General features: G+C 40.7%; 1 protein-coding gene across 1 annotated transcript; it reads right to left on the minus strand.

The window, feature by feature from the left end:
- Nucleotides 1-205: 205 nt before the first annotated feature.
- On the minus strand, nt 206-889 carry LOC142175273 (uncharacterized). The gene has a single exon (XM_075241858.1). The coding sequence runs from the start codon at nt 887-889 to the stop codon at nt 206-208; it is 684 nt and encodes a 227-aa protein (XP_075097959.1).
- Nucleotides 890-21,112: the final 20,223 nt, after the last annotated feature.

The following is a 21,112-nucleotide window of genomic DNA, read 5'->3' on the forward strand; positions in this document are numbered from 1 at the left end:
TCCATGCCCTAAGCGGCGAACGTCTAGGGTGAACCCATCACATTCAACTCATTCGGCGAAACCCAGATAAAATCCTCGTTAATCTAGAACTGGTGACACTTCTATACGTAGCGGATATTGTCATTTTTTATAGTCATCCAAAAGTATCCAGTTCTCAAGATATTCTTGGCTAATGTGAACTCATTCATGTGGGGTCCGTACATTCCTACATGTATTTCTTCCAATAACCTGGGGTCCTCCTGTAAAGGACTTTCCCGTTGAGGAAAACGTTGTTTGCCAACCTCCTGAGGGCTCTCTTATGACCATTAGTAGCATTCTTTGGGTATTCTCTGGTTGCGAGGAATTTTCTAATATCGTGATAACATGGTTTACCATCTGGCTCTTCATCTACATGGAAGCAATAGGCATTTTGATCCCTCATCTCTTCATCGATATAGTTCTTGTCTGGATGCTGAATCATGGATGATAGAGTTGCAAGGGCGTCAGCGAACTCGTTCTGAATCCTGGGGACGTGCTTGAACTCAATCTTTGTGAACTTCACGCAGTGTAGGTACACTACAAGAAGGATCTTGACATTTTTGGTGGACCATTCCCCTTGGACTTGGTGTATCAATAGATCAGAATCCCCTATGACCAAGAGTTTTTTGACGTTCATGTCGACTACCATTCTGATCCCAAGGATGCACGCTTCGTATTCATCCATATTATTGGTACAATGGAATCTTATCTTCGTCGATGCTGGATAGTGCTGTTTAGATTCCGATATCAGGACTGCCCCAATTCCGACTCCTTTAAAGTTTGCTGCTCCATCAAAAAACATTCTCCATCCCGGGTACGATTCTGCAATATCTTCTCTAGCAGATAATACTTCTTCATCGAGAAAATACATAGTGAGTGGCTCGTAATCCCCATCTACCGAATTCTATGAGAGGTGGTCAGCTAAGACTTGCCCCTTGATAGCCGTCTGAGTTATGTACACAATGTCAAGTTCGCTGAGGAGTATTTGCCATTTAGCTAGCTTTCCAGTGGGCATCGGCTTCTGGAAGATGTATTTGAGCGTGTCGAGCCGAGATATCAAATGTGTAGTGTATGCTGACATATAATGCCTTGGTTTCATGGCAATCTAAGTCAGAGCGCAACAAGTGCATTCTATCAAAGTATACTTGGCCTCGCATGGCGTGAACTTCTTACTTAAGTAGTAGATGGCCTGCTTCTTTCTCCCAGTTTTGTCATGCTGTCCCAACACACAGCCGAAGGCGTTATGCAAAACTAACAAATATAGTAACAATGGCTTCCCAGGTTCGGGCGGAACCAGCACTAGTGGATTTGATAGATACTCCTTGATTCTGTCGAAGGCTTTCTGTCACTCTTCGGTCCATTTTTGTAGCAGCAACATTTTTCAGCAACCTAAAAATGGGTTCACAGATTACCGTGGACTGGGCTGTGAAGCGACTGATGTAATTAAATCTACCTGGGAAATTCATTACATCTTTCTTGCTCTTCGGTAGTGGCAATTCCTGAATGGCCTTGATTTATGATGGGCCTAGTTCTATCCCCTTCCTACTTACAATGAAGCCCAATAATTTTCCTGCAGGGACTCCGAACGTGCACTTTGCCGGGTTCAATTTCAAACTATACCTTCGCAGGTGTTCAAAAATGTTTCTCAAATCGTACAAGTGCTCTAAACTTTTCCGAGACTTGATGATGATGTAATCCACATATACTTTGATCTCCTTATGAATCATGTTATGAAAAAGGGTCGTCATGGCCCTCATGTAGGTGGCTCTGGAGTTCTTGAGACCGAACGACATGAATCTATAGCAATAAACTCCCCAAGGTATGGTGAAGGCTGTCTTATCTTCATCTTCCTCGTGCATCAAGATTTGTCGATACCCAGCTAAACAATCCACAAATAACTACAGTTCATGCTTCGCGCAGTTGTCGATGAGGATGTGGATATTTGGCAGAGGGAAATCTTCCTTTGGACTAGCTTTGTTGAGATCTCGGTAATCCACACATATTTTGATCTTTCCATTTTTCTTGGGTATTGGGACTGTATTTGCCAACCAGCTGGGATAATTGGTGACCTTACCACATTCGCCTCTATCTGCTTGGTCACTTCTTCCTTTATCTTCAGACTTAAATCAGGTATGAATTTTCTAGGTTTTTACTTAACCGACGTTCTAGTAGGATCGGTGGGCAGTCGATGAGAGACAATGTTAGTGCTTAATCCCGGCATATCATCATATGACCATGCAAATGCACCGATGTATTGTTGGATGAGCACAACCAGCTTTTCCTTCTACTCAGCTTCTAGATGAATGTTGATTCTGGTTTCTTTCACGTCTTCACTTCCAAGGTTAACCACTTTCATTTCTTCGAGGTTGGGCTTTTTCTGACTCTCCAGCTGTTCGATCTCCTGTGGGAGATTGTATGGCATCATACTCTCATCATAATCCTCGTAATCTGGGTCGTTATGCTCGAAGTTTTTGTTATATGTCACAATCGCGGAATGCAAGTTTTTAGAATTTTGATTACTAAAAAGAAAAGCTAAGTATAAATGAAGCGGTAAATAAAGTTGCAAAATTTTGAGAAAATGATTCTTTTTATTTAATCAAAAAAGGAACGTCTTAAGCATTCACAATAGGCAAATGACAAAAAGGTACTGACACGGTGTATGCCTCAATTAACCGTGCACTTTTCAAAAGAAAACTTTTACAGTTCCATACTACCAAGACTCCAGGTGAACCAAAGATGGACTGGAGGTCTAATTCCGCAGCTCTTCCCCTATTTCGGCATCCCTAATAGTCGGTGTCTTGATGTTAGTCCCTTCAAGCATTCTTCGATTATATTCACGAACATTTTTCCCATCTCGTCGATGATGTCATCTTCCGGTACTGAACTCTGACCTGGACTTGAAACATGCTCTGGCACAAAAACCTTTTTCCCGGAGCTACCGGTATGAGCTTTCCCAACCAGAGGCTGATATCCTATACCGACCCTTCCTTTCTACCCATTAGGTTTAATTGGCTCTGTGATCCCTTCCGACCTGGCTCCCAGCCATGTTCCTGGCCTGTATCCATATTTTATTATCTCCCTCATAACCATCTTGGATCTATACAGCGACTGCATTCCTAAGTTTTGTTCAGTCTCTTTCATTTTGGTAGTTTGCATGATTTCCACTGCATGGAAAGAAACTCCGTCTAGCCCTTCAATGAATGGAATAACATGCTCCAAATAAGCATAGTGACCCCAATCACCGTGGACCACGATCTCCTAACTTCCCCACTCAAATTTTATGCATTGGTGTAAAGTGGATGGGATGGCCCCTGCCATGCGTATCCAGGGCCTTCCCAGCAACAAGTTGTAAGAGGAAGAGATATCCATTACTTGAAACAATATGGGAAATTTGACCGGCCCGATCTGCAAAGCCAAATAAATTTTTCCGACGCCATCCATCTGCGAACCATCAAAGGCCCTCACCCTCACATTGCTTTCCTTGACTTCCCTTAAATGGATTCCTAACTCTCGCAGGGTAGAGAGCGGGTAAATGTTGACTCTTGACCCTCCATCGACCAGCATTTGGGACACCACTTTATCCCCATATTTGATAGTGATATGGAGAGCTTTGTTGTGACTTGCGCCTTTGGCAGGAAGTTCATCTCTTCTGAAAGTGATCATATTCGCTTTGACCATTTTCCTAATTATCGCGGCTAGCGCCTCACTGGTGGTGTTTCTTGGTACACTTACCCCACTTAGTATTTTCAACAAGGCATCCTTATGATTGTTGGAACTTATCAACAAAACAATGATTGATATCTGTGCTGGGGTTTTCTTCAGCTGCTCCTTCACGGAGTACTCTTTGGTGGACATTGTCTTCCAGAACTTGGCGGCTTCTGGGTCTATTATGTTCCTTCTTTGAATTTGCTCTCTTACCAAGTTCCCTTTATTGGCATCTTTAGGAGCATAGCATCTCCCAGACCTAGTCATACCATGGGTTGAAGCAGAGTCTGTAATTTTGGCCTTCCCCTTCTGCCGGTACGTCCATGGGACGATTTTGTATTCCCAACTCTCTTTGTCTCATGTATCAATGACAGGTTGTCGCTGATAAGTCTAAACTGTCATTGTAGGTCTCACTTGCACTGTAATCATTGGAGCCATTTGAGGAGGGATACGGGCGGCTTCTACATTTCCTATAGTGACTATCGTTCCCTTTAGGTCATATTCTTCATCCAATGTGATCATGTTGACCCCTTGATTTCGGTTATTTGGTAGCGGATTGCAATTCACATTGGGCGGTGCCAGAGTGCACTGAATGGCTCCGCTCTTGATCAGCGTTTCAATCTCATTTTTCATCTTAAAACAATCTTCTGTATCATGTCTAGGTACATTGGAATGGTACGCACACCTTTTAGTTACATCAAAATACTTGGAGGGATATTCAAGAACCCTTCCTTCCACTGGATGTATCAATCTTGCTCTTCTTAATCGAGTAATTGGGCCAAAGGCTCAGCAATCGGGGTATATTCTAGGGGACCTCTCTTCAAAATTGGGATGAGGGCGTGGTGCACAAGCGAGTCGATTTTAGTAAGTAGTGGTTTGGACAGGAGCATATGGTCATTGTGGGTTTGGGTTGTTGTTGGCTCGAGGAGGGTTGTATTGTGGCTGAGGATGATAATACCACTGGGTGTTATAGACTGGAGCATAAGTGGGTGGTGGTGAATGATTGTTTGGGGAATATGAAGTGTTTCTGTGATGTGGGTTGGGTTGATAGTAAAGGACGACTGCTGAGACCTCCTCTTTCTTCTTCTTTCCGCTACCAATTGACCCTGATTGGATGGCCTTGCTGGCCGCTTGCAATGCTGCCATGGATTGTACTTTGCCAGATTTTATGCCATTTTCTAAAAAATCTCCCATCTTGACCAGCTCGGGGAATTTCTATCGCATCATTCGCATCATGTTTTTGAATTATATCCCTTCCTGAGCTCTGATGAAATACTTGGTTAATCCACTGTCGTCCAACGGAGGTTGGGCCCTGGTGGCCTCTGACCTCCAATGACGTGCATATTCTTGGAATGACTCGAATGGTTTTTTTTTTGCAGGCTAACCAGTGCGAACATATGTGGAGTGATCTCTGTGTTGAATCAAAAGCAATTCATGAAGTCCTCTACCATATCTTGTCAAGTTCTCCAGTTTTGCGGATCCAGTCGAGTATACCAGGTGAGCGCTTCTCCCGTCATGCTCCTTATGAATAACTTCATCCTTAGCTTCCCATTACTCCCCACTCCGACTAACTTGTCACAGTATTCCCTCAAATGTGCTTGGGTATCACCCGTCCCATTGAAGATATCAAACTTTGGAGACTTATACCCTGCTGGCACATCCACATCCGGATGGATACACAGATCCCCATAGTCCAAACTTTCACTTTCTCGAGCGACTTGGAAGTTCTTCATTTGTTTTCTCAAGATTTGCAGCTGCTCAAATATTGACTCCTCTTCCTTACGCCTGGCTTTCCTCTCCATCTCGGCGTATTTCTCAATCTCATAAGGCACCCTAACCATGACAGACGTTGTAAAGGTAGGTTTAGAAATGGCATATACATGGGGAACATATCGCTCATGAGAGGAGGTATCGCCACATGTATGTGCTTGTTTGGATAAGTGGTAAAAGTGACTCCGTCACGAGGAGGAGTGTGAGTTGCATTGGTGGTAATAGGAGGGGTTTGTGGTGCCTAAACGTACTGTGGTATGTAGGGAGTATGGATAGGGGGATTTGGTGGGTTTGCGGGGGTTACTTGAGGTATGACTTGAGTGGTAGGGACTGAAGTTGGGGTGTTGTTGTTTTGGCATGATGTGGAAGGAAAATGGTCAGGGATTGAATCCAAATATGGAAAACGAGGTGGTTGAGGAAGCGTTGTCAGGGCTAGATGTGATAGTTCCCTGATATGTTGTACTTCCTCCCTTAGAGACTCCATTTCCTGGGCCATTCTGGCCACGTGTTCATCATTCCTGGTATCGTCCTTCTCCTACGATCACCCCGAACCACCGTATAATCTAAGATCAAAGGGATATGTCAGCTATAGAAAACCCGATTGAACATGCTCTACCAACTTTCTTTTATTTTTAGGGGTAATAATAAAGCAACAGAAAAAATAAGAAAAAAAATAAGAAAAGAAAAAGAAACAGGAGTCAGACACTTCATTTATACAACTAGGAGATCACATAGAGCAATTAATTCATGCATTAACACTAGCGTGTTTTCCTAGAATTCGTGGGGAACTCTCATTGCCAGAGGAAGGCCTAAATCGTCGATGTTTGACAAACATTTAGACTTGAAACATTTAGATCCGAAGAAGGTTTGTTTTCATTGATAATTTGGACTGAGATAAGTGGGAACAAAGATTACATCACTGTTTCATAGAACTGCATGGGCTTGGACAACTTTCCCTTTTGGAAAGTAAAAGAAAACTGGGGATAAGTTACAAAGTGGGAAAGAAGGGGAAATCAACCAACTTCTAGTAACCATCTGCGGAGTCATTTCCCATCTCCTTATCTTCTTCTGGTTCTTCTTCCGTATATTCTGCCGGATCTTCTTCAAACTCCTCCTCATCATCGTTGAACTATGACCCCTCCTCTGGATCCTCTTCTAGCTCTGTACTAGACTCTAGTTGGATGCACTCCACTACCCCGTCATCGTCTTTAGCAGGTGGCAATATGTGATCGATGGATCCTGGGACCACTTGACGGTGCATTGAAGTAGTCACAAGGTAATACGGTAGGATCTCCTGATAAATTTGCAAAGCAGCCACTTCGTCCTCTAGACAGGCTATACCCTCTCTGCTTAGCCTGGCCAGCTCGTCTTTCTCGCTGATCCAGACATAATACTCAGGATTTCACAACGAGTTTTGACCCATTAACATTGTCACCAAGTCGTTCCACTCTTCTTTGAGCCTTCTTATCCTAGGGATCAGAATCTGATGTTGTACTCATCCTCGTATAGCATTTTCCTGGTCCATAAAGGCACATCCTGGATCATCCCCAACTATCTGAGAACTCACAGAGGTGAGTATGGTTGAATGCCCTTAAGTCTGATCAGCTCAATGAAGTATTTCTGAGGAGTCCTTAAGATTGCTCTTCCACCTAACAATGATAGCTTCCAGTTGATCTATTCTCCACTCAGATTGGTCAGCATTTCCCTCCAATTTTCTTGCCCATGTGGGGAGACCTAATGCTCATTTTCTCGTAATGGCTACGGATCATGTTGTTATGCCCACAAAGTAGTCAATGGTGGCCTCTTGCTGGAAGAAATATTTGGTAGCCCAGATCTGAAGCAGCAAGTTACAGCCCTTGAAGAAATCATACCCTCGTGCACATGCGGACAAAGCCCTCGTTATCTCAGCTAGCACCATCAGCATCAAAGTAGCTTGAAGGTTGCCACAGAAGGTCGCCAGAACCACGGGTAATAAGTTGATGTTGATCCGACCCTTTCTCTATGAGAAGACCAATAATCCCAACAGTGCCAATGAGAAGGTGATAGGCCTAAGACTCTCCCACGTTGCTTGATCACAATGAAACTCTCCCGAATACCACTCATAGATTTCACGGTTTCCAAACATGTCGAACATATGGTCGAGGCTCACCCATCCGTCCTCGATATTTCTCAGACCCCGACTATTAGCCAGGCCTAAAGCATCCAAGAACTGGTAACCGAGAATAGTAACTGGTAGTATTGGTTTCCTTCCGTTGAATGGCAGCTCCGTGAAACTAGTAACTTCCTCCAATGTTGGTACTAACTCACAGTCGGCAAACTTGAACACCACGTTAGCCAAATCCCAAAATTCTATCAATAGGCGAGTTAGCACCCTATCTGCTCGGATGTTTAGCAAAGAGGTCAGTGCCCCCAGGTGTGTCCGAATCTCATCTCTGTGTTCCCGGCGAATGTTCTTCCACCACTGCTTCAACTTGTGTGTCGCTCCCATCACCATGTTAATCTCAGGGATGTTTTGGTTGATTTCCATTTTCTGAGGTGGATAAAGGAAATGTGTTTAGTAAGTGTTTGCTTCGGATCTTTAAGTGTTTTGTCAAGTTTGTTTTTCTTTCCACATAAGTCATGTCGTTGGGTGCATGACCCGTTAACATTAGGGTGGCTTTCCTAATTATGTCTTCATGCCAAGGACTGAGTCACCTAAGGTTTATGTAATGTGGCCTATTCTTGCTAGAGTAGAGTGTTTCCTACTTTTGAGTTAGACTAAAGGCTGCGAGAAGTTATGTTAGTTGACCTGACAAAGCCTTTCTCTGAAACTAGAGAGTTTTGAAAAGAAGGTTCGGAGGGGTGTGAAAGACAACCCTCGCGTGCCATTGTGTGTGATAGTGTACAACCAAGACTCGATAGGAACAAATGTGATGACAGTGTATATATAAAGCAGTAACAGATAAGAGTGTGGTAACAATAAGTATAAGCATAAAGAGCAAATAAAGTAGGTAAGCACGTTATTGCAAATACAATTAAAGCAATGCACAAATAAATATGAATGCCAAATTTAGTCTAAGTCTTCTAAGGTCAGAACCTAAGTGTGAAATCCCCAGCAGAGTTGCCATGTTGTTGCACCCTATTTTGCACTAGTCAAAACAAGATTCAACTTGTGGTTTCTCTGTTATTGATGAAAGAGAGTCGCCATCAAATATTTAAAGGTATACTAGGTTACCTATTTAATTACTAAAGTCATATTCTTTATTAGTATGCTAACTGGAGAGATTATGGGTAAGAGTTCTTATTCTTCTTAGGGGAAGGTGTTAGGCACCCCTTAACATATACCTGAGGTAGCTCCATAGGACTTAGACTAGATTTGGAATCAATTATTTGCACTATTCCTTAACTATTTTCAAAAGAGAGTACGACTTGATGTGCATTAGGACATAATACTTACGAAAGAAGTCTGTAGTTTAGAAGAGGTATCAATTTATAGAGGAGTAATGAAAAATAAAGTTAGTGTATGTATGCTTGAAAAGAGCTTTTAAAATAGTATATAGGTTGTTTGTATTTTAGAAAATATGTGAAAAGAAAAAGCTAAACTAAAACACTTTGTTCCTAAAGCATGGAAGTTCATATTACTTTGATGAGATGAAGGTGTTATGAAAGTAAGTCTAAGATGTACCTTGGCTTTTAGATATTAGACTTGAAAAATACCGTTTGAAAATCCTTATTTTTTGGGCGACAACACCTTATTTTCAAAATGATTTGATTTCCCTTTTGAAGATCAAATTTACGATTCAGTTCTGTTTTTCTTTTTTGAAAGAGGACCTTCCATCTCTTGCTAATATTTTCGGCTTCAAAATCTTTACGAAACTTTATCGAAAATATAGAAGAACAACTTATAATTAGCGAATGTAGGATTAGTTACTAACGAATGTTTCTTTTAATCCTAGGTTCTTTAAGGCTTGCCTAAGTTTTATATGACTTAAGATATAAAGTAAAGATTTCAATCCAATATATAATTGTTGTATACATGTGAGATAAAATAACAACAAGAACATAGAAAATATGACAGAGCAGTAAGGCTAAGGCAATGAAGCAATAAATAATAAAGGAGTTTAAAGGAGAGGATTGGACTCTGGTATTTGGGCCTCAAAGAGGAAGGCCTAGCGATACAGGGACAGGCAACATCTGACTCTGGACCTTCTGAGATATAGCAATACTGGATTTGGGCCCGAGTTCCTTAAGAACTCAACAGGCCGAAACAAAATGTACATGTAAAAAATGAAGGTCATTAGATACATATTATGTATATTCAATCATGCATGAAACACATAAGTAAGTGATTGGAGCAAAATATAACAAATTAACAATACTCAAATACTATGAGAACTTATACTAATGTGGTGGTTATATATGGTAAATAATTTACATTGAAACCTTTCGTTTTCATTAAACACTAAACCCAAAGAGAATAACAAGTGTCAATGAATTAAGGGCTAAGGAGAGAGTTCCACTCAAGGTCGATGCCCCCTTTGAATCTCCCGACACTTCAAAGTTCCCAAGGGTCTCAAGGCCCAGGGCAATGCTTGTACCGAGGAGAGCAGCCCAACCTAGAGTTAAACTCTACTCCCAAATACTCCTAGCCACTAACGACTTATTTTTCCCCATAGGTTTAAGTGCCAGTGAGGCTATTTCAATGTAAACCAACTACCATAATACACCCTACCACAAAAGTATATTTTTTTCTTGGAAGAATACCATAAGGACATAGAAATATTTTTGATTTTTTTTATAATTGTATTTCCAATACTAAGTGAATGAAACACACGTTAAACAAGCCTGAAGGTCAAGTTCCAAACATACTTAGAGGCAGGAACACTATACTATTACTACTAAAGAACTAAACAATTGAGATCACATCTGAAGGATAAATAAAGAGCACATAGTTCAGATATGCAGCAACTGAGAAATACTGATGCCTTTGTCCTAAGAGACTAATCACAGATTGGTTCAACTCATATATTCTCACTAGAACAAACATAGGTTAACAATACTACTTGGAAATCTTTAAAGCATCAATAAAGATTCAGACAAACAGTCATAGTTAGAATCCTTTACAGATGTTATTAAAGATACCCGAATATAACCAGAACTCATTAGCATGACTATAGGTTTACAGATTCAAACATGAAATTCCTAAAGGTGATTAACAAGATCACAGATTATCAATCTTACTTCATTTTGGAATTGATGGAAGAACCATAATTCCATAAGAGTACTAACCCTATATTGAAATTGGTAAACTATTATGTTCAAGCAGCATCAATAAGAAATTTCTCTTAAGATTTGCAGACCATGTTCAATTCAAGTTAACAGGGAAAGAGAGGACTGAGTGCAGTTTCAAAACAATGTACAGGGATATGAAATCATGAAGATAAACAGAGGTACATGCAGAATTTCATTCAACTACACATAGATACTTCAAATCAAGTTATGATCTTACAAGGACATGGTGAGTTTCACTTATTATGAGACCAAGTCAGCAATGTCATAAAGGGGGCTAAAGACATGGAAGATATTATAGACAAGGAAGATATTGTACCAAACAGGTTTAACTCAGCTGTACAGACTAAGTGAGAGTTTGGACATAAGAATTGTAAAATTCTCCAAAAAAGTGAAAAATATTTTCAAGTGAAAATGGTATTTGAAAATTAGAGTTGTGTTTGGACATGAATATAATTTTGGGTTATTTTTGAAGTTTTGTGAGTGATCTGAGTGAAAATTTTGAAAAATAGCTTTTTGGAGTTTTTAAAATTTTCGAAAAATTTTAAAATGCATCTTCAAGTGAAAATTGGAAAATTTATAACCAATCATTTCGAAAAAAACTGAGTTTTTTTTTTAAAAAGTGAAAAATTTCTTATGTCCAAACGGGCTCTAAGATTAACATCTAAACATGATGTAGTAATCCTCAGCTTGTAAAACAGTTATCATTCAACTATAGCAAACATGACTATAACCTATTTTATGAAAGATAACTTGATCATAACAAAATATATGCATAATGGTTACTGATGTTCATAAAAGTTCACCTTAATGAGATTGTTTCACACATAGATATTTAGAGATGTAACTAAAAGTTAGACACAGACATAAGACTCTCATAATAATGACTCAGAAGCTGCTCTTAGAATTAGCAAACACTTATACAAAGTAGGAGAGCAATTAAACACTTCAACTCCACATGCTTCATCTAAGTGATGAAGGATTAAACTACAAGCTTTCATGTCTGTTCTAATTAGAATTATTAAACAACAACCTCGACTATAGAACCACATGATGTAGAAGATAGTGTGGTAGGGATAGAGACTACAGCAGAATCATTAAAAGAGTCTAGGCAAACATGAGAAGTCATTATGGTATATTAAGAAACCTTAATCATGCAAACTATTTGGATTCAAGAATGGAAATCATTAAGGTGACATAACAACTTAATCAATACCAATTAAAGATACTCAAAAAGCATGACAAATGATCTCAAATTAACAACACATCATCATGAACTGGAAATCACATATGTACACTAATGACAAACATCATATACAAACACAATTAATAAAAGACAGTAGCATGTTCATGATATTCAAATAAGATAATCAAAAGAGAATTTTGAAAACTATTGATTGCCAATCCCCGACAATGGTGCCAAAATTTGACAAGCCCAAAACACAATCTGAAATTAATGCTCGCTAGCCTAAGATAGTATAGTTAAATTATCATCTCTACATAGATTGGATTTAAAAAATGATCTAGTAATTTCTGGTTTAACTGCTATTCAGTATGATCAAAATTTGATTGGAATGATTACGAACAACGATTAACTACTAAAATAAAGCAATTGACAATTAACTGCAAAGAACTATAGATCAGTAAAGTTGGTTTCTTATCAATGTGAGGAATAAGGGTCGTGATAGGATAGGTGCAAGATAGCTATTTAGGATTAAACTCTAGTTTAATTCACTCTAATATTCTAATGATTCTCACGAATTCACACGATGATTAATTCAAACGTGTAGTCTAGACTCCTCTTTCGATTAAATTTTAACTCTATGAGGTGAACTAATATAAGCACTGTGAAAGTATGCAAGCATGCATTAATGGATTAGTCTTTAGGAAAATGCCTCTCGAATATTCTCCTAACTTGATTCAATCAACAATTCAACAAACTCTTTCGATTACTTAAGGGAATCACTACATTAAACCAAACAAAATAATGCAAATATACTCACCAAAATATTCCTCTTTTGATTAAATAAATCGGTGAATAAAGTTGCAACAATTCAAAACTCCATAAACGAATGCAAGCAAGAACTAGAGTTAAAATCCACAAATATTTATCAAAACACCATATCCGTCAAACCCTAAGGTAAACTACTCTATAATCATGAAGGAAATCATCACAAATATAATTAAAGAATAAGGAAGCATCAATCTAATATTACAATCCAAACTCCCGTATTGAATTAATGGAAAGATAATGAAATCCTAAGTCTTGTAGCCTCCAATGCTCTCCCAAAGCTTTAAAGGTCAAAAGTCCTCTAAGAATCATGTTTTGGGTGTATTTATATCATATAGGAATGAGCCAGGACGAAAATATCCTTTCCTAGCTGAAGTAGGATAAATACTCTATAAGAATTGTGCATGCACGGTGCATGGCGCGCCGCCCCACGTGATGCACCTGTGGAGAAGTTCAAAGAGTTGATTTTTACACTCTGCAAGAATTTTGCACTAGCGCCCCGCGCCCCGCTACGCATGGCGAGGCGCGGTAGTGCAATTTTCTCAGAGTAATTTTTGTTTTCTCACTTTTTGACATCTAGACTTGGTCCTCGACCCCCGAACGTGATTCTGGCTTAATTTCTTGGGCTTTTACTCAGACTTCAAAGCTCTAACTTGTTCAAATTAGCTCCAAATTATCTTAATAACTCGGAATCATTTCCTGCAAGGCATAAAATACGTAATACGCACAAACCACCATTATTTAAGCTCAAGCCCAAGTAGCAGTGATTAGAGTACAAACTATGACTAAAATATGGGTTTCTAGCCTACCATCAACCCTATGCGATCGCTACTCTCCTTCCGTGATTGCGATGAACACCAGAAGACAGCTGATGCAAAACAAGGAGAAATGGTATGAAACCACCTCAAAACACACCCGAGGCCCTCGGGACCCCGTCCAATCACACCAACCAATCCCAAAACATAACACAGACCTGCTTGAGGCCTCAAATCACATAAAACATCATCAAAATCATGAATCGTACCTCGATTCAAATCTAAGGAACTAATGAACTCTCAACTTCCACAACTCATGTCGAACCATATCAAATCAACTTGGAATGACCTCAAATTTTGCATATAAGTCCCAAATGACAGAATGGACCTATGCCAACTACCAGAACCATAATATGAACCCAATATCATCAAAGTCAACTCCCGATCAAACTTATGAATCTTCCAAACCTTCAACTTTCCAACGCTCACCAAAAAACATCAAATCAAGCTACGGACCTCCAAATCCAAATCCAAACATACGCCTAAGTCCAAAAGTAGCATACCAACCTATTGGAACCATAAAAATACCATTTCGGAGTTGTCTACACAAAAGTCAAACTCCAGTCAACTCTTACAACTTAAGCACCCAGCCTTGAGACTAAGTGTCCCAATTCAATCCAAAATTTCCCCGAAGCTAAGCCAACCAACCTCGCAAGCCAGATAACATAAAATGCCAATAATTTAAAACATCAATTTGGGTAAATGGGGCTCAAATACTCAAAACAACTGGCCGGGTCATTACATTCTCCCCCTCTTAAACTAACATTCGTCCTCGAATGGGTCAAGAATCATGTCCGGGGTCTCAAAAAGGTGAGGATATCTACTTTGCATCTCTTGCTCGGTCTCCAAATTAGCCTCCTTGACCGGTTGACTTCTTTAATGAACCTTCATTGATGTTATATTCTTCGACCTTAACTTTTTAACCTGCCGGTCCAAAATGGCCATTGACTCAACATTATAAGTCAAATCCTCGTCTAGCTGCACCGTGCTAAAGTCTAATACATATGACAGATCCCCATAATATTTATGGAGCATGGAAACATGAAATACTAGGTGAACTCCCGATAAACTAGGTGTCAAGGAAAGTCTGCAAGCCACCTCTCCAACTCTCTCTAGCACCTCAAAAGGACCAATATACCGAGGGCTCAACTTGCCTTTCTTCCCGAACTTCATCACACCCTTCATGGGAAAAACTCTGAGTAGAACATTCTGACCCACCATATATGCCACATCGCAAGACTTCCTATTAGCATAACTCTTCATCCTGGACTGCACTATACTAAGCCGCTCCTGAATCAACTTCGCCTTCTCCAAAGCATCACGGACCAAATCTTTGCCCAACAGCCTAGCCTCCCCAGGCTCAAACCATCCAACTAAAGAATGACATCACCTCCCATATAAGGCCTCATACAGATCCATCTAGATACTGGACTAATAATTGTTATTGTAGGTGAACTCTACTAACGGTAGAAATTGATCCCATGATCCCCAAAAATCAATGACATGGGATTGTAACATGTCCTCCAATATCTAAATGGTACAGTCGGACTGTCCGTCCGTCTGGGAATGAAACACCGTACTCAGCTCGACTTGTGTCCCCAACTCTCACTGCACTACTCTCCAAAAATGCGATGTAAACTGTGTGCCTCGATCCAAGATAATAAACACAAGCATACCATGAAGACGAACAATCTCTTGAAGATAAATCCGAGCAAGCTGCTCTGAAGAATGGGTAGTCATGACTGGAATGAAGTGTGCAGACTTAGTCAGCCTGTCCACAATGACCCACACAACATAAAATCTCCTCAAGGTCCGTCTAAGCCCAACTATAAAATCTATAGTGATACTCTCCCACTTTCACTCCGGAATGTTTAGCCTCTGAAGCAACCCACCTAGTCTTTGATGCTCTTACTTCGCCTACTGATAGTTCAAACACCAAGCAACATACTAAACAATATCCTTCTTCAACCTCTGCCACCAATAATGCTGCCTCAAGTCCTGGTACATGTACGCAGCACCCAAATGAATAGAATACCGCAAACTATGGGCCTCCTCAAGTATCAACTCTCACAACCTATCCACATTAGGCACACAAATACGACCCTGAAGCCTCAATACCCCATCCCCACTAATAGTAACCTCATTGGCATCACAATGTTTCATGATGTCCTTTAGGACAAGCAACTAGGTATCATGATACTGATGCTCCTTGATGCACTCAAACAAAGAGGACTGTGATACAACACATGCAAGAACCCTGCTAGGCTCCGAAATATCCATCCTCACAAACGTTTTGGCCAAAGCTGAACATCCAAAGCTAACGGTATCTCCCCAACTAGAATAAAAGTAAGACTCCCCAAGCTCTCAGCCTTCCTAGTCAATACATCAGCCACCACATTGGCCTTCCACGGATGATAAAGAATGGAAATATCATTGTTCTTCAATAGCTCTAATCAGCTCTGTTGCCTCAAGTTCATATCTTTTTGCTTGAATAGGTGATGGAGACTCCAGTGATCCATGAACACTTGACAAGACATGCCATAAAGATGGTGCCACCAAATCTTAAGCGCGTGAACAATGGCTACTAACTCCAAGTTATACACAGGGTAGTTCTTCTCATGGGGCTTTAACTGGCACGAAGCATAAGCAATCATTCTCCCCTCCTGCATCAACACGTACCCAATGCCAATTTATGAAGAATCAGAATAGACGGTATAAGAACCTGTTCCCGAAGGCAAAACCATAAATGGCGTTGTAGTCAAGGTAATCTTGAGCTTCTGAAATTCTTCCTCACACTCATCAGACCACCTTAACGGGGCACCCTCCTATGTCAATCTAGTCAACGGGGCAATTATAGATGAAACTCCCTTCACAAAACGGCGATAATACCCAGCCAACCCAAGGAAACTCCAGATTTCAGTAGCAATAGATGGTCACGGCCAATTTTGAACACCCTCAATCTTCTTTGGATCCACCTTAATCCCCTCACTAGATACCACATGACCCAATAATGCTACCAAGTTTAACCAAAACTCGCACTTGGAGAACTTAGCATATAGCTTCTTTTGCCTCAAAGTCGGGAACACGATCCTCAAGTGCTGCTAATGATCCTATCGGCTGCGAGAATACACCAATATATAATCAATGAAAACTATCATGAAGAAATACATATAAGGATAAAATATGTTATTCATCAAGTGCATGAAAGTTGATGGGGCATTGGTCAACCCAAACGACATCACCAAAAACTCATAATGGCCATAACGGGTCCGAAAAGCAGTCTTCAGAATATTTAAAGCCCTGATCTTCAACTGATGGTACCCTAACCTCAAATCAAATTTCGAGAATACTCTAGCACCATGAAGCTTATCAAGTAAGTCATCAATACGCGGTAGTGGGTACCTATTCTTGATAGTAACCTTGTTCAACTACCTGTAGTCAATGCACATCCTCATAGAATCATCTTTCTTCTTCACAAATAGAACTGGTTCCCAAGATGACACACTAGGCTTGATGAAACCCTTATTAAGCAATTCTTGTAACAGTTTTTTCAATTCCTTCAACTTCACTAGTGTCATATGATATTGTGGAATATTTTGGGTTGAGTGCCCAGTACCAAATCAATACTAAAATCAATATCCCTGTCGGGTGGCATGCCCAACAAGACTACTGAAAATACATCTGGGAACTCCCTCACTACCGGAACTGACTCAACGGTATGAGTATCAGCACCAATATCTCTCACAAAAACCAAATATGCCAAATACCAATTCTCAACCATCTGTTGAGCCTTCAAAAAAGATACCACTCTACTAGGAACATGATATAGGGAGCCTCTCCACTCCAACCTCGTAAACCCCGGCATAACCAATGTCACGGTCTTAGCGTGACAACCAAGAATAGTATGATATGGTGGCAACCAATCCATGCCAAAAATCACATCAAAATGCACCATGCTGAGAAACAAAAGATCAGCTCTAGTCTCATAACCCCCTAATGGTCACCATACAAGACTGATATACATGATCTACCATAATATAATAACCCACCGGTATAGATACATGAACATGCATATCTAAAGAATCACGAGGCATATCCAAATAACGAGTAGAGTAGGATGACACCTAAGAATAAGTGGAACCAGGGTCAAATAACACAGAAGCATCCTTGTGCATACGAAAATAATACATCTGATCACGACGTCAGAAGCAACTGCCTCTGGCCTAGAGGGAAATGCATAGCAACGAGCTTGTCCACCACCTGATTGGTCTCTCCCTCTAGGGCGACATTGTCACGTACAACCTCTACCCTGAGCTGGTTGAGCGGGTGGTGTAGCAACTAGTGCGGGAGTCATAGCCTGACCTCCCTACTGCACGGGACCTTCATGAAAATAGGGGCAATACCTCCTCACATTCCCCAACTCCCCACACTCGTAGCAACCTCGAACCGGGAATGAATACGGGGCCTGAATCAGACCCCGTGAACTAGAATAACCATTGGAATAGCCCGGTACTGACAAACCTTAAAATTATGGAGTACGATAAGAGCTCTGAGCTGGGAGTGCACTGAACAAAGACTGTACTGAAGCTCCTCTGGTAGTTGGTGAATGATAAACTGGTCTACTAGACATGCCCCTCATAAACCGACCTTGGCCTACAGATGAGAGACTTGTGAATCCTCAAAATGACGATGCCTCATGTCAGAGGTCATCTCACTACTCTGACCTATGATGCGCTCGATTATCCTCGCGATCTCCATAACCCGAGTAAATATCATCCTTGGTCTCTCTGGCCATCTGTATCTAGATACCATATATAAGACCATCTATAAACCTCTGCACCATGTCTCTCTCAGTAGGGATCAGAATAGCTCCATGGTGTGATAAATCTATAAATCTGGTCTCATACTGAGTATATATCATTCTACCCTGCTGGAGGCGCTCAAACTGACTGCGGAAGTCCCCTCTCTAAGTGAAAGGGATGAACTTCTCCAAGAATAGCTGTTAAAACTAAGCCCAAGCGAGAGGAGGTAAACATGTTGGTCTGCCCCGAGCATGATCCTACCACCATCTTTTGGTAGAGCCATGCATCTGAAACATTGCAAAGTCAACTCTGTCGAACTCCACTTTACCCATGTTGCGCAATACCTCATGGCAATGGTCCAAAACCTGTTGGGGTCCTCAGAAGTTGTACCACCAAAAAGAGTGGGAAAAAACTTGGTGAACTTGTCTAATCTCTTCAACCCCTCAGCTGACATCGTGACTCTCTCTCTGGGTTGTGTAGCAGCAACATGCTGAACTGCTCTAACTGATAGAACTGTTTAGGTCTGATATTCATGAGCCATCTACTCTGGAGTGTGAGTAGCGGGGGTCTCAGACTCTCCCCCGGCCTGAAAATGACTGGTATTTCATGAAATATATCGGCCTGACCACTCTCTATAAGACTAACCAAGCGGACTAGAGCGTCCTGAAGTACTGGTAGAAATGAACCCCTCAGTGACCAAAGTTGGTCCTATTGGTGCGGTCCTGCTCAATTTGAGGCCCATCATCAGGTGTTGTTGCGCGTGCTCTAGGCTGAGCTCTACCTCTACCTCTGGCTCTCCATCGGCTCCGGCCTATACCTCTGGTAGTGGCTGCAGTCTGGGGCTCTGGCTCCTGATCATCTGAATGTGTCCTCACCATCTGTGAGGGAATAGAAGGTAAAGGTTCAGACTTCAAAATTAACAAATCTGCAAGACAAGAATGCAAGAAAGTAAAGTTTCATAATAGATCGGTAGGCTCTCGAAAATAAGTACAGATGTCTCCGTACCAATCTGCAAGACTATACTAACTTGCTCATGACTTGTGAGACCTAGGTAATCTAGTGCTTTGATACCAATTTGTCACGACCCAAACTCTCACCGGAGCCGTGACGGCGCCTAACAGTGCTTGCTAGGCAAGCCAACCATTTCACAATAAAAATAACTTAATTAATAGAATCTTAGTTATCTGAACAACGATAATATCATAACATTATCTGAAAAAAACAACAATTAAACAACTACAATCATCACATTGATCCGGTGTCAACGAGTACAAGAAAACTAAAGAATCCTAAAATACATAGCCAAATCCTCAATACAAATTGTCTGGACGATATAACAGTGATAAGAGAAATAAACAAAGAGACCTTCAAGGTCTGCAAACGACATAGCAGCTACCTCATAGTCTCCACAAGCTGGTATCGGTGCGAACTCTAGCAATTACCACGCCCAGAAGTACCTAGATCTGCACATAAAGTGCAGAGTGTAGTATGAGTACAACCGAACCCATGTACTCAATAAGTAACAAACCTAACCTCGGGCTAAAAGCAGTGACGAACTCGAAAGAAAGTCAGTGTACAACACCAATAATCAATAACACACATGATATAATGATTAAAGTAAAGTAAAAAGGTCAAAAGATGTCATGTTCATCTCGTTCACAAATATGGAAAATCAGATATGTTTTACAAGTATAATAGTCAAAGCCCAACCTTTCACCAAAACAACTAAAATATGAGTTTATCTAGAAACTGTGATATTTCCAAACTTTCAACAACAGATAAGACATTTCATTTACCAGCTAGCATGAGGAAAATACATCTCTACGCATACATGTCAAGTCAATAACATCACGGTGAAACCATCAAGTATATTCACACTCAGCATACTCATGGTGCCTAGCACAAATGCCCCTTACTATCACACACACAACCACACTCAGCACTCTACGGGTGCCTGGCATCAATTCACCAATGTACATATATATCACTGTGTCTGCGCTCGCTGTAATATCAGACTCCAGAGGGGCGGATCGTTGCCCAAGTGCTAATCAATAATCAATATAACCGTTGCAGCATGCAACCCGGTCCAAATAAAAATCGGTTACGGCATGCAACCCGATCCACTATAAATCACAATATGACTCTATGACCCATATTAGTCATCAACCGCTCAAGTCTCAATGGCTCACATCTCATAGAACTCAGCCCAAATAGTATCACATATAGAAAGAAACAACAGAATATGATATGACAAATAAATAATGTACATAGACTAAGATATAACAAGCGGATGAAAAATTATGACTGGGAATATGATTACAATTAAGGCAAACAGCTCAACACAACAAGAGTAACCCTATCATGCCTCGAACACATAAGTACATAGCATGGACATGATTTCTAATACGAACCATAGCTCAAATAATCATACAAGTAGGAAAAACTCGGATATAATGAGGCATGAAAGCAAACAAGTCTTATAGTAGCCTAAGTCCACCGGGATCATGAATACTCTGGTGTACGCACACACACCCGTCACCTAGCACGTGTGTCACCCCCAACACATCTCAAGTATCATAGTTCACAGTGATAATTACCTTCAAACCAAGTTTAGATATGTTACTTACCTTAAAATGCGTGAGTCAGTACTCTAAAAAGCCCTTCCCGTGCGAATCGACCTCTGAACGACTCGAATCTAGTCACAAACAACTTAATATTGTCAA

The sequence above is a fragment of the Nicotiana tabacum genome, chromosome 21, assembly GCF_000715075.1.
Source record: "Nicotiana tabacum cultivar K326 chromosome 21, ASM71507v2, whole genome shotgun sequence".
NCBI lineage: Eukaryota > Viridiplantae > Streptophyta > Magnoliopsida > Solanales > Solanaceae > Nicotiana > Nicotiana tabacum.